Below are 12500 nucleotides of genomic sequence, written 5' to 3'. Positions count from 1 at the left end.
TATAAACATAATTTGTGTGGATGTGTATATCACAGGCTGTCTCTTTAACAGCAAACAGTAAATAGAACAAATGGCATCTAAGAGTACAAATTGCAAAGTACTTTATACTGTATATAATAAATAATATTATATATAATAAAATAGATGAATGAAATGTTTGTTTATAATTCAGTGAATCTGAATCAGCTGTTCCTTTTATGATTGTTTATAATTGATTGTTAAATTGCATGGTCCCTGTTGAATAAGAGAAGGATTACAGTTCAATCTGTTGAAGCATTTTTATTCCTCTTCTGACTCAAACTGAACCAATCTGTTACATGTTATTCTCAACACAGGCTAGCAGCAGATTCTTACACAGGATGTATATTTGGGACACATTACATGTTAGAGAATACGAAGGTGAACATATTGTCAACATATTGGGAACATAGTTGATTTGAAGCTGCTCTGTGTCTGTTCACAGCCAGAAGCTTCCTTCAGCTTTAACTTCAGTTTCACTCCTAACGTCCGGACTCATGGACCTTTCAGGGTTCTCCTCAAATCACTGAGGCTGATATGAAAAGTGAAAAGCAAGATAAGAAACAAAGAGAGAGCAGCATCAAGCTCAGCACATGTACAGCTGCACCTTTCATTTCCTTCCTCTGCACACAGTGAACGAGACACGTCATTAGAGTTAATACTGCTGAAGTCAGGGTCCTTTCATTCTCTTTCTCTGCAATCTCTTGATGACCTACACTTCTCCGTACAACAGACGCTTACATATGATGCGGATTTTAGACATCTTCAGCCCGTACAGGACTGGGGTAAAGAGAGGCTGGCATGTTAGAAAGTACAGGGATAATAAAATACGCAGTATGTTGGGAACACCTATCATATCAAACCTGCTCTGTAATATTTCAAACAAGACTCCAAAAGAAAAATTGATGAGGGAAGCGAGGTGAGGTGTGCAGGTACTGAGAGCTTTCTGTCTGGTCTGTCTGGAGCCAGAGAAACACACTCTGAGGATCCTCATGTACGTGTAGAGGATTAAAAGCAGAGGAATGATGATGGAGATGACCGTGTAAAAGAGTCCATAAATGTTATTGACCCTGGTGTCAGAGCAGGCCAGCTTCACAATGGAGAAGTTTCCACAGTACACTGTATTAAGTATGTTACCACACAGCGTTAAAGACACAGTCAGGAATATCAGAACAACAATTGAAAGTAAAGGGAACAACCATGTTGCAGCAATAAGCTTGGCGGCCTTACGAGAAGTCATACGTGTGTTATATTGCAGAGGATAACAGATAGCAAGATATCTGTCATAAGACATGACGGTTAAGTTTAAATATTCCACACACACATAAGTATACACAGAATAAACCTGCAGGAAGCAGAGCGGAGCAGAGACAGTGTGAATGTCAGAGAGGATCTGAACCAGAAGGAATGGAAACAGCCCTGAACTACCATACAGTTCATTTACAAACAGGCTGCACAGAAAAAGGTACATAGGTTCATGTAAGCTCCTGTTCACACAGATAACCACAATCAGCAACACGTTGGCACCTATGATACACACATATAAACACATGACAATCATGAAGAACAAGTATTTTAAAAAACCCGTGTCGAAGTAGACACTTAGAGTGAAATATGAAACGTGCGTAGAGTTCACCATGATCCTCCTGTTGTTAAAGATATATAACATTTAGCCTGAGCTCAGCACATTATTCACAGGGTTCAGTCACCAGCAGCAAAGACATGCTGTCACAGTTCAGCACACTGACCTGCTGAACCTGAGCTGGAGGAGCGCTCTGGATAGGGACTTTTTCTCTATGCGCAGATTATGTAAAGGGAGAGGGGGGGGGGGGCTTTGATCAGCATGGGAGGGACCCGGGTTTTGTGAACATAGCCAGGGTCCTCATTGGTATGACGTCTTTCTCCCTGTTGTTTGGGACAGTTACTGAAAACCCTAACAATGTTTTTGCTACAATGTCAATGCAATATGAGTTCTGAAAACTTGCGTTTGAGTGACAGAGGTTCATAAACAAAGATGGCAAAGGCTGTGTTAAAGCCTGGCAAGGAGAATCAACAAACCGCTTCAGAACCAAAACCCGGTCAAACAATCTTTTCATTTGTTTCGGGGAGACTTGTCATTTTTAGATTTTGTCAGTTTCCCGCCTCATTATCTTTGCCCGAAACCACTAACAAAAAACATCAAGTTCACTAGGGCCGGAGTCGATGGTGCCACAACCAGGTCCTGAGGAATCTGGCAGTGACGACTAGAAACCAAGATGTTGACGACTAAAAAAACAAGATGTTTACGTCTATAATCCAAGATGGTGACGACTAGAAACCAAGATGGTGACGACTAGAAACCAAGATGGTGACAAGTAGAAACCAAGATGGTGAAAACTAGAAACCAAGATGGTGACGACTAGAAACCAAGATGGTGACGACTAGAAACCAAGATGGTGACGACTAGAAACCAAGATGGTGACAACTAGAAACCAAGATGGTGACGACTAGAAACCAAGATGGTGACGACTACAAACAAAGATGGTGACGACTAGAAACCAAGATGGTGAAAACTAGAAACCAAGATGGTGACGACTAGAAACCAAGATGGTGACAACTAGAAACCAAGATGGTGATGACTAGAAACCAAGATGGTGACGACTAGAAACCAAGATGGTGACAACTAGAAACCAAGATGGTGACAACTAGAAACCAAGATGGTGACGACTAGAAACCAAGATGGTGACGACTAGAAACCAAGATGGTGACGACTAGAAACCAAGATGGTGACAACTAGAAACCAAGATGGTGACGACTAGAAACCAAGATGGTGAAAACTAGAAACCAAGATGGTGACGACTAGAAACCAAGATGGTGACGACTAGAAACAAAGATGGTGACGACTAGAAACCAAGATGGTGAAAACTAGAAACCAAGATGGTGACGACTAGAAACCAAGATGGTGACAACTAGAAACCAAGATGGTGACGACTAGAAACCAAGATGATGACGACTAGAAACCAAGATGGTGACGACTAGAAACCAAGATGGTGACGACTAGAAACCAAGATGATGACGACTAGAAACCAAGATGGTGACGACTAGAAACCAAGATGGTGACGACTACAAACAAAGATGGTGACGACTAGAACCAAGATGGTGAAAACTAGAAACCAAGATGGTGACGACTAGAAACCAAGATGGTGACAACTAGAAACCAAGATGGTGACGACTAGAAACCAAGATGGTGACGACTAGAAACCAAGATGGTGACAACTAGAAACCAAGATGGTGACGACTAGAAACCAAGATGGTGACGACTAGAAACCAAGATGGTGACAACTAGAAACCAAAATGGTGACGACTAGAAACCAAGATGGTGACGACTAGACACCAAGATGGTGACGACTAGAAACCAAGATGGTAACGACTAGAAACCAAGATGGTGACGACTAGAAACCAAGATGGTGACAACTAGAAACCAAGATGGTGACGACCAGAAACCAAGATGGTGACGACTAGAAACCAAGATGGTGACAAGTAGAAACCAAGATGGTGACGACCAGAAACCAAGATGGTGACGACTAGAAACCAAGATGGTGACGACTAGAAACCAAGATGGTGACGACTAGAAACCAAGATGGTGACGACTAGAAACCAAGATGGTGACAACTAGAAACCAAGATGGTGACGACTAGAAACCAAGATGGTGACGACTAGAAACCAAGATGGTGACGACTAGAAACCAAAATGGTGACGACTAGAAACCAAGATGGTGACGACTAGAAACCAAGATGGTGACGACTAGAAACCAAGATGGTGACGACTAGAAACCAAGATGGTGATGACTAGAAACCAAGATGGTGACGACTAGAAACCAAGATGGTGACGACTAGAAACCAAGATGGTGACGACTAGAAACCAAGATGGTGACGACTAGAAACCAAGATGGTGACAACTAGAAACCAAGATGGTGAAGACTAGAAACCAAGATGGTGACGACTAGATACCAAGCTGGTGACGACTAGAAACCAAGATGGTGACGACTAGAAACCAAGATGGTGACGACTAGACACCAAGATGGTGACGACTAGAAACCAAGATGGTGACAACTAGAAACCAAGATGGTGACGACTAGAAACCAAGATTGTGACAACTAGAAACCAAGGTGGTGACAACTAGAAACCAAGATGGTGACGACTAGAAACCAAGATGGTGACAACTAGAAACCAAGATGTTGACGACTAGAAACCAAGATGGTGACAACTAGAAACCAAGATGGTGGCGACTAGAAACCAAGATGGTGACAACTAGAAACCAAGATGGTGACAACTAGAAACCAAGATGGTGACGACTAGAAACCAAGATGGTGACGACTAGAAACCAAGATGGTGACGACTAGAAACCAAGATGGTGACAACTAGAAACCAAGATGGTGACGACTAGAAACCAAGATGGTGACAACTAGAAACCAAGATGGTGACAACTAGAAACCAAGATGGTGACGACTAGAAACCAAGATGGTGACAACTAGAAACCAAGATGTTGACGACTAGAAACCAAGATGGTGACAACTAGAAACCAAGATGGTGACGACTAGAAACCAAGATGGTGACAACTAGAAACCAAGATGGTGGCGACTAGAAACCAAGATGGTGACGAATTGTCTGCATTCTTTAAGGACAGGCCTATACCGTAGATCAGCTGGGTGACATTAAAATAATTTGGATTGACGGATTGAAAGCACCCCTTCTGCATCTGGTGGGAAGGAGGATCCCTGAAGGATGACGTCAGTGAGCTGCAGACAGAAGGTAAAAGCAGCAGCTCAGAGTTTCAGCTCAGTGAGGAGAGCAGCACCTCACACACTCTGGATCTCTGTATTATACACATTACTATAGGACGCTCAGTTTGGATCATCTGTCTTATGTGTTCTCATGATGAGGAACATGTGTTCACTGTTGTTGCCATGTTTAAAGTGACATCTACATCCAGGTAATGCACTGCTCATGTTGTGATGCTTGAAGAACCACAGGAGGATCATGGTGAACTCTACTCACATTTCATATTTCACTCTTGCTGCATACTTTGAAACAGGGGTTTTTAAATACTTGTTCTTCATGATTGTCATGTGTGTATATGTGTGTATCATAGGTGCCAACGTGTTGCTGATTGTGGTTATCTGTGTGAACAGGAGCTTACATGAACCTATGTACCTTTTTCTGTGCAGCCTGTTTGTAAATGAACTGTATGGTAGTTCAGGGCTGTTTCCATTCCTTCTGGTTCAGATCCTCTCTGACATTCACACTGTCTCTGCTCCGCTCTGCTTCCTGCAGGTTTTCTCTGTGCATACATACGGCAGTGTGGAACTGTTTACCTTAGGGATCATGTCTTATGACAGGTATCTTGCTATCTGTCATCCCCTGCAATATAACACACGTATGACTTCTCACAGGGTTGCGTTCCTCACGGTGTTTGTGTGGTTGTACAGTGTTCTGGCGAGTGTGGTCATGATGTCTCTGAGCGTCCCTTTGCAGCTGTGTGGGAACATCATTAACAAAGTGTACTGTGATAACTACTCCATTGTTAAGCTGGCCTGCTCTGACACTACAGTCATCAATGTGTGTGGACTGGTTTACATATTCACTGTGATAGTAGCTCTTATAATACTGATCGTGTACTCGTACATGAGGATCCTCAGAGTGTGTTTCTCTGGCTGTAAGCAGAGCAGACAGAAAGCTGTCAGCACCTGCACCCCTCACCTCGCTTCCCTCATCAACTTCTCCTTCGGGGCTTTCTTTGAGATAGTGCAGGGCAGGTTTAATATGAGGAAGATACCCAATATTGTGAGAATTATCTTATCGTCGTACTGGCTCTCATGCCAACCGCTCTTCAACCCTTTATTGTACGGACTGAATGTAACCAAAATACGTGACATTTGCAGGAGTCTTGCTTTTTGGTAAAATAATGTTCAGAACTTCTTGTGTATCTTACAAATTAGACACCCTGATGATAGTGATAATGGTTCAATGATTTTGTATTTGTCTTACGAACATAGCTACAGTGTAGTTATGACGATGACAATCTGAGTGAATAGTGCAATAAGAGTCTATATGCAAGTCATTGGAATGATATATTAGATAAATAATGTCTAAGTAGCAGCCAGATGAATGTTATAGATGTTTTTTCAAAGTTCAGGTGTTTCACAGTCTGATGGCCTGTGGGATGAAACTGTCCCTGATTTGATGGTTCAATGATTCAAAATAAGACCTGTTAATAAAGTGGATTGATCATGAATGCTGGTGGTGAATGTTTAAAGGCCGTATAGTAGGGATACGTCAGTGTCTGCACCGTGGGGATCGGTCATGCACATACGGTATGTGAGAAGTGCTCATGATCTGATGTAACTCAGACCTTTAGAATATTTACACCAATATCAGTCAATTTGCACTTGTTCTAGATGTTGATTCTTTACCGCTGTTAAAAGAAAGAAGATCAATCTGATATTCTTAAACTCTCCTTTGTCATACTCTAATACAGCATCTAGTCCAAAAAGACATCATCAAAAAGCACTTTTATTGACCCACTAGGAGCAAGTTTAGTTTTTAACAGATACAATATATGAATACAACTATTAATATTCATTAAATCACAAATAGGGGTTGATACTTAATGACACGAAAGATAAGTACTTAAAGCACATTTAAATGCCTATCATATGGAATTGATATTCAAAAGTATTTTGGATTTAATATAATTATTATACTAATGAATATAACTTAATGTACATCAAGTCACCTCTCAGGGGGGCACCACTTTATATCTAAGGACAACTATAGACTAACTAATGAAGTCTTGTAAAATATACTGCAATATGAATTTATAATTACATTTCAATAAAGTAAAGGTTCACGGATTTAGGAATTCTTGTGTAGTCAAGGTTTTCAATAATCACTCTCGCACAATATATATTAAAAAAGAGAATTTTGAGATTTTGAGAAAAAAGTCTGAATTAGTTTGAGAATCAAGTTCAAATGTTGAAGCTTGAGCAAAGAAGAAGCAAGTTTCAGGTTTCAGGTCTCTATCACCATGAGCTCAGCAGCTAGAGTGAATATAGGACATAACACGAATACATCAGATCAAATGGTGCAAAAGAACGTTTTGAGATGCGCAAGTAAATACACATTACATTTAGCTGACGCTGTTATCCAGAGCAACTTACAATCAGTGCGTTCGACCAACAAGTAGAAACCAAATAAAATGCAAATAGTGCAAGAACAGTCTCGATACAAGTAAATGGAATATGATATATGTCCCAGCTGTGACCTGTAGACTGAGTTTCCAAGATGGCGCCGGTTTCAGCTCGCCGCTCTCTCAGCTCTCTGCCTTTAGAGATCCTACTTTTGTTTGATGTATGTCAGAATGTCTCTGCTCTGCTACGATCGCCAAGCCCTCCTCCACCTCGGACCCTCATTGGAGTGTATACTGCTGCCCAAACCTACATCTGGCAACCATAACTCGTCCCCCCCCCCCTCTACTGTCGGATATTCCAAACTACCTGCGCCGGCACACCTGACGGCTTCTTCTGGGACTCATCCACGCCTCGGATGTCATGGCCCTCCCTCTGCACGCCATGTGAGGGTTCGGTGGATTCGCCCTGTCTTTCCGGAGCTATGTCCTCTGCTGGTCCCGCTGGCAGCTCCTCCTGTCCGTCCGACTGCTCCCGGCCCGCGCGGCGTTCAACACGCACATCTTCGTCCGTTGAGAAGCACTACACCTTCGGCCGGCCCGAAGCAAAAACTCTGCATGGCTTTGCTAAATGCTAGGTCGATAGCAAACAAAACGTTCCTGTTAAAAGACTTCTTCACCTCTCGTGATCTGGATTTGATGTTCCTGACGGAGACCTGGGTCCACGCTGGAGAGTATACACCGTTCACTGAACTTCTTCCTCCTGACTGTACATTCTTCAGCTCCCCCCGTGCCACCGGCCGTGGTGGGGGCATAGCTTCAGTGTTTAGAGCTAGCCTCCAATGCCGATTGCTTCACCCTGTAACTAGCTACGCTAGCTTTGAGTTGCAGCTTTTTGAACTCAACCCGTCCTCGCCTGTGCTCTGCACAGTCGAGTATCGTCCGCCAAAGTGCAATAAGGATTTCATAAATGACTTTTCTGACTTTCTGTCCGGGATCATGGTGAAATATGATCGTGTTTTGATCTGCGGAGACTTCAATGTCCATGTGTGCTGCGAGTCCAAACCTCTGGTTAGGGACTTTTGAAATCTCCTCGACTCTTTCGGTCTCGTTCAGTCCGTAGCTGGCCCAACACACGATAAAGGACACACTTTGGACTTAGTGTTATCGTTTGGACTCTCTGTCTCTGTGGATGAAATCTGTGTAACAACGCGTATCTCAGAACATTTACCGGTTCTGTTTACAACCTCCATCCCTTCTGCGGGAGTCGAATCACGTGCTCCTGCGCGTCGTCTGCGTTCGATTAACCCCTTGACTGCCTCACAGCTCTCTGATGTTTTTAATGTTTCCCTGATCTGTAAGTTAGAGGTGAACTGTGCTCTTAGTGCTGATGAGCTTATCTCCATGTTTGACTCGACATGTACCCTAATACTGGATTCTGTTGCTCCTTCTACGCTTAGACGCACCAAAGTTCTCTCAGAGCCGTGGCTCAATGACTGTACTCGTGCTCTCAGACGCGCTTGCAGGCGCGCAGAGAGAAAATGGAAAAAGGATAAACTCCATGTCTCCTTAGAAATCCTTCGTGCTCTCCTTTCCGACCTCAGGTTCTTTTGAATGTCCTCAACTCGATCATTAATCCCTGTGATGTTTCTCCAATTGTGCCATCGGCTACTCTCTGTGATAAGTTTCTTACATTCTTTATCAAAGTATCTGCTCTTAGGCTAGCCCACACGAGTGCTACCCCAGATCCTGCTCCTTTCCTGTGCCCTGCTGCCCTCGACCACTTTGAGCCTGTACCCCTCTCTTCTCTCTCCGATGTAGTCAAGCACCTGCGGCCGACAAACTGCACCTCAGACAGCATTCCCTCTCGCCTTTCAGAGATGTTTTTGAATCAGTTGGAGCAAGTGTTTTATTGCTTATAAACACCTCTCTTAGCTCAGGATGTGTCCCAGCTGCCCTCAAACATCCCGTGGTCCAGCCACTACTTAAAAAAAAAAAACCTCGACCCCTCCATTCTCGCAGATTTTAGGCCCATCTCCCAGCTACCTTTTGTATCCAAAGCCCTGGAGCGAGTAGTCTACGCCCAGCTGCAGTCTTTTTTAACCACGCATGGAATCCATGAAAAGCTGCTGCTGCGTTCATGTTGCTGCTGCCCCACCACCATCCCAGCCTCCACCTGGTGGCTCTGGGGGGGGGGGGGGGGGGGGGGGGGGGGGGGGGGGTTGCTATCTAATCATCACTCAATGTTCTTTGTAAATCTGTGGAGTGATGAGGCCAGACGCCAAACTCAAACTATATGCTGCTTCTAATAAACATATCAAGAAACACGTGATTTGCCTGACTGAACTCAAATTGCAAAAATCAGGACTGAATTGTGAATGCACAAATAATGAAATCGTAACAACTGAACCGTTTAATTTAATTACAACAATACATTTAAACTGCATGTAATTCCTTTACAGGTTCTATAAACAGTATGAAGGGAGTGTAACTGAATATATATTTGAGTAAAAGCTTTCATAAATACGACAGTTCCTCAAATTACTGACGCATTTGAACGCATCCCTGTGACCAGCTCTCATAGTATGCCTCTCGTCCAATGAAATGACTTGCTCACTCTATAACGCGTTGAACCCAATGTGAGCAAATTACTCTGAATGCTGCGACGCAGCACCTGAGATTACTTCCAAAAAGTTGTTCACGTTCTCAATATTTTACGTTTAACGTTATATTTGCTCGGTATACTTCGGTACACGACGTGTGCCGAACCGAAGGGCCCATACCGAATAATTTCTGGTACATGTACGTGTACCGTTACACCCCTAGTGAAGACCAATTACTAAGATGTTGAAGAAAAAAAACAAGATGTTAAAGGCCAAAAGCGTTGATGGTGACGACTACAAACCAAGACGGTGACGACTACAAACCAAGATGGTGACGACTACAAACCAAGATGGTGACGACTACAAACCAAGACGGTGACGACTACAAACCAAGATGCCATCTGCACCAAACAGAGAATTGTCTGCATTCTTTAAAGCCCCTGTCACACTGTCCTGAAATTGACACCCGATGGACACACGAATATGGAATTGTGAATTTCGCACGAAGATGGCCCCGAACCACACGAAGGCAACATTTACATCACATTTAAGAAATACAACTGCAACGAAAGAAACAAAAACGATTATGTTAAAGTACTATGATACTGTACTGATATTTTCAGACTTTGTTCTTTACTTTCTCCGTCTTTATATGTAGAAGATATTAAGTTTTCTCCGTCATGTTGTTTCCATAGCAACAACAACTTCCTCGCCTTCAAAATAATATATTATATCCTTTTCAGTTTCACAGAACAAAAATTGGGTTATTTACATAATATGTTTACGTGATTTTGTTGTGCAATAAAACAACCAGATGGACACACGATAAAGGAAATGTTCAAATTCAGCTCTGATCGTAACAACATCGGGACATTCGTGAGGGCATCTTAAGCTATCGGCAGCAACTTCGTGAGCAGTGGAAAAATCTTTGGCATGCCAAAAAATTGTCGAAGGACCTTGCGAAGGTTCATTTTCGGGTTGAATTCGTGTGTCAATTTGCCCTTCGTAAGGCCATCGTGAGAGCATCTTGTTATCATCGGTGCCATCGGGCATTCGCCCCGATCAGAGTGAGGGTGAATGCCCGATGGCACCGATGATAACAAGATGCCCTCACGATTTGACAAGATGCCCTCACGAGTGCCTTACGATGTTGCCGCTCACAAAGTTGCTGCTAGAGCCTAAGAAACTCCCCCGGCGGTCATACGATGGCTTAAGATGCCCTCACGAATGGCCCGATGTTGTTACGATCAGAGCCGAATTTGAACATTTCCCTAATCGTGTGTCCATCGGATGTCAATTTCGTGACAGTGTGACGCGGGCTTTAGGACAGGCCTATACCGTAGTTCAGCTGGGTGACATTAAAATAATTTGGATTGACGGATTGAATGCACCCCTTCTGCATCTGGTGGGAAGGAGGATCCCTGAAGGATGACGTCAGTGAGCTGCAGACAGAAGGTAAAAGCAGCAGCTCAGAGTTTCAGCTCAGTGAGGAGAGCAGCACCTCACACACTCTGGATCTCTGTATTATACACATTACTATAGGACGCTCAGTTTGGATCATCTGTCTTATGTGTTCTCATGATGAGGAACATGTGTTCACTGTTGTTGCCATGTTTAAAGTGACATCTACATCCAGGTAATGCACTGCTCATGTTGTGATGCTTGAAGAACAACAGGAGGATCATGGTGACTCCAGCTCAGGAGTAGCAGGTGAAACACAACTGTTGTCTGACATTTGTTTCACATGTGACACAGGTTTCTGTTGTTGATGTATAGTTGTTGAATAATGCTGTATCTGTGCTCATCTTTAACATAACGTTCTAAATCTTTAACAACAGGAGGATCATGGTGAACTCTACAGAAGCTTCCTATTTTATACTGACTGCATACTCTGACACGGGGGTTTTGAAATACCTATATTTCCTGATCGTTCTGGCTTTGTATATTTGTATCATAGGTGCCAACGTGTTGCTGATTGTGGTTATCTGTGTGAACAGGAGCTTACATGAACCTATGTACCTTTTTCTGTGCAGCCTGTTTGTAAATGAACTGTATGGTAGTTCAGGGCTGTTTCCATTCCTTCTGGTTCAGATCCTCTCTGACATTCACACTGTCTCTGCTCCGCTCTGCTTCCTGCAGATCTATTCTGTGTATACATATACAGGTATACAATTTACTAATTTGTCCACCATGTCTTATGACAGATATCTTGCTATCTGTTATCCTCTGCAATATAACACACGTATGACTTCTAACAGGGTTGCCTTTCTTATTGCTCTAACGTGGCTGTTTCCACTTATTGCCATTTGGATTTTGATTTCTCTGACTGTTCCTTTGCAGCTGTGTGGGAACATCATTAACAAAGTTTACTGTGATAACTACTCCATTGTTAAGCTGGCCTGCTCTGACACCACAGTCAACAATGTGTATGGTCTAATTATAACTTTTTTCTTAATCATGTTTCCTGTTTCTCTCACTTTGATCTCGTACATGAGGATCCTCAGAGTGTGTTTCTCTGGCTCCAGACAGACCAGACAGAAAGCTCTCAGTACCTGCACACCTCACCTGGCTTCCCTCATCAATGCTTCTTTTGGGTCTTGCTTTGAAGTATTACAGAGCAGGTTTGATATGAAATATGTGCCGAATATGCTGCGCATTTTATTATCCCTGTACTTTCTAACATGCCAGCCTCTCTTTACCCCAGTCCTGTACGGG

At 43.1% G+C, this 12500-nt stretch overlaps 3 protein-coding genes across 3 annotated transcripts in view; 2 read left to right on the top strand and 1 right to left on the bottom strand.

Annotated features, from left to right (window-relative positions):
* Window positions 1–348: 348 nt before the first annotated feature.
* Window positions 349–1657, bottom strand: LOC307037575 (olfactory receptor 11A1-like; the record flags this gene model as incomplete). Its single annotated transcript, XM_079678597.1, has 1 exon — window positions 349–1657. One exon carries the CDS (start codon window positions 1655–1657, stop codon window positions 731–733), a length of 927 nt encoding a protein of 308 aa, XP_079534723.1. The 3' UTR covers window positions 349–730.
* Window positions 1658–5036: 3379 nt separating this feature from the next.
* Window positions 5037–5957, top strand: LOC307035024 (olfactory receptor 4B13-like; the record flags this gene model as incomplete). Its single annotated transcript, XM_079673951.1, has 1 exon — window positions 5037–5957. The coding sequence occupies one exon, from the start codon at window positions 5037–5039 to the stop codon at window positions 5955–5957; it is 921 nt and encodes a 306-aa protein (XP_079530077.1).
* Window positions 5958–11501: 5544 nt separating this feature from the next.
* Window positions 11502–12500, top strand: part of LOC307035022 (olfactory receptor 11A1-like) — a gene marked incomplete at its 3' end in the record, with an annotated part of 1056 nt that continues 57 nt past the window's right edge. The window contains exon 1 of the mRNA XM_079673947.1: window positions 11502–12500. This exon is cut by the window's right edge and continues 57 nt beyond it. Within this exon, the coding sequence (XP_079530073.1) occupies window positions 11631–12500 (870 nt within the window). The 5' untranslated portion in view covers window positions 11502–11630.

Source organism: Notothenia rossii (genome assembly GCF_949606895.1).
Source record: "Notothenia rossii genome assembly, chromosome: 4".
Lineage (NCBI taxonomy): Eukaryota > Metazoa > Chordata > Actinopteri > Perciformes > Nototheniidae > Notothenia > Notothenia rossii.
Note: the sequence above shows the minus strand (reverse complement) of the source record. Positions and strands in the feature narration are given on the sequence as shown.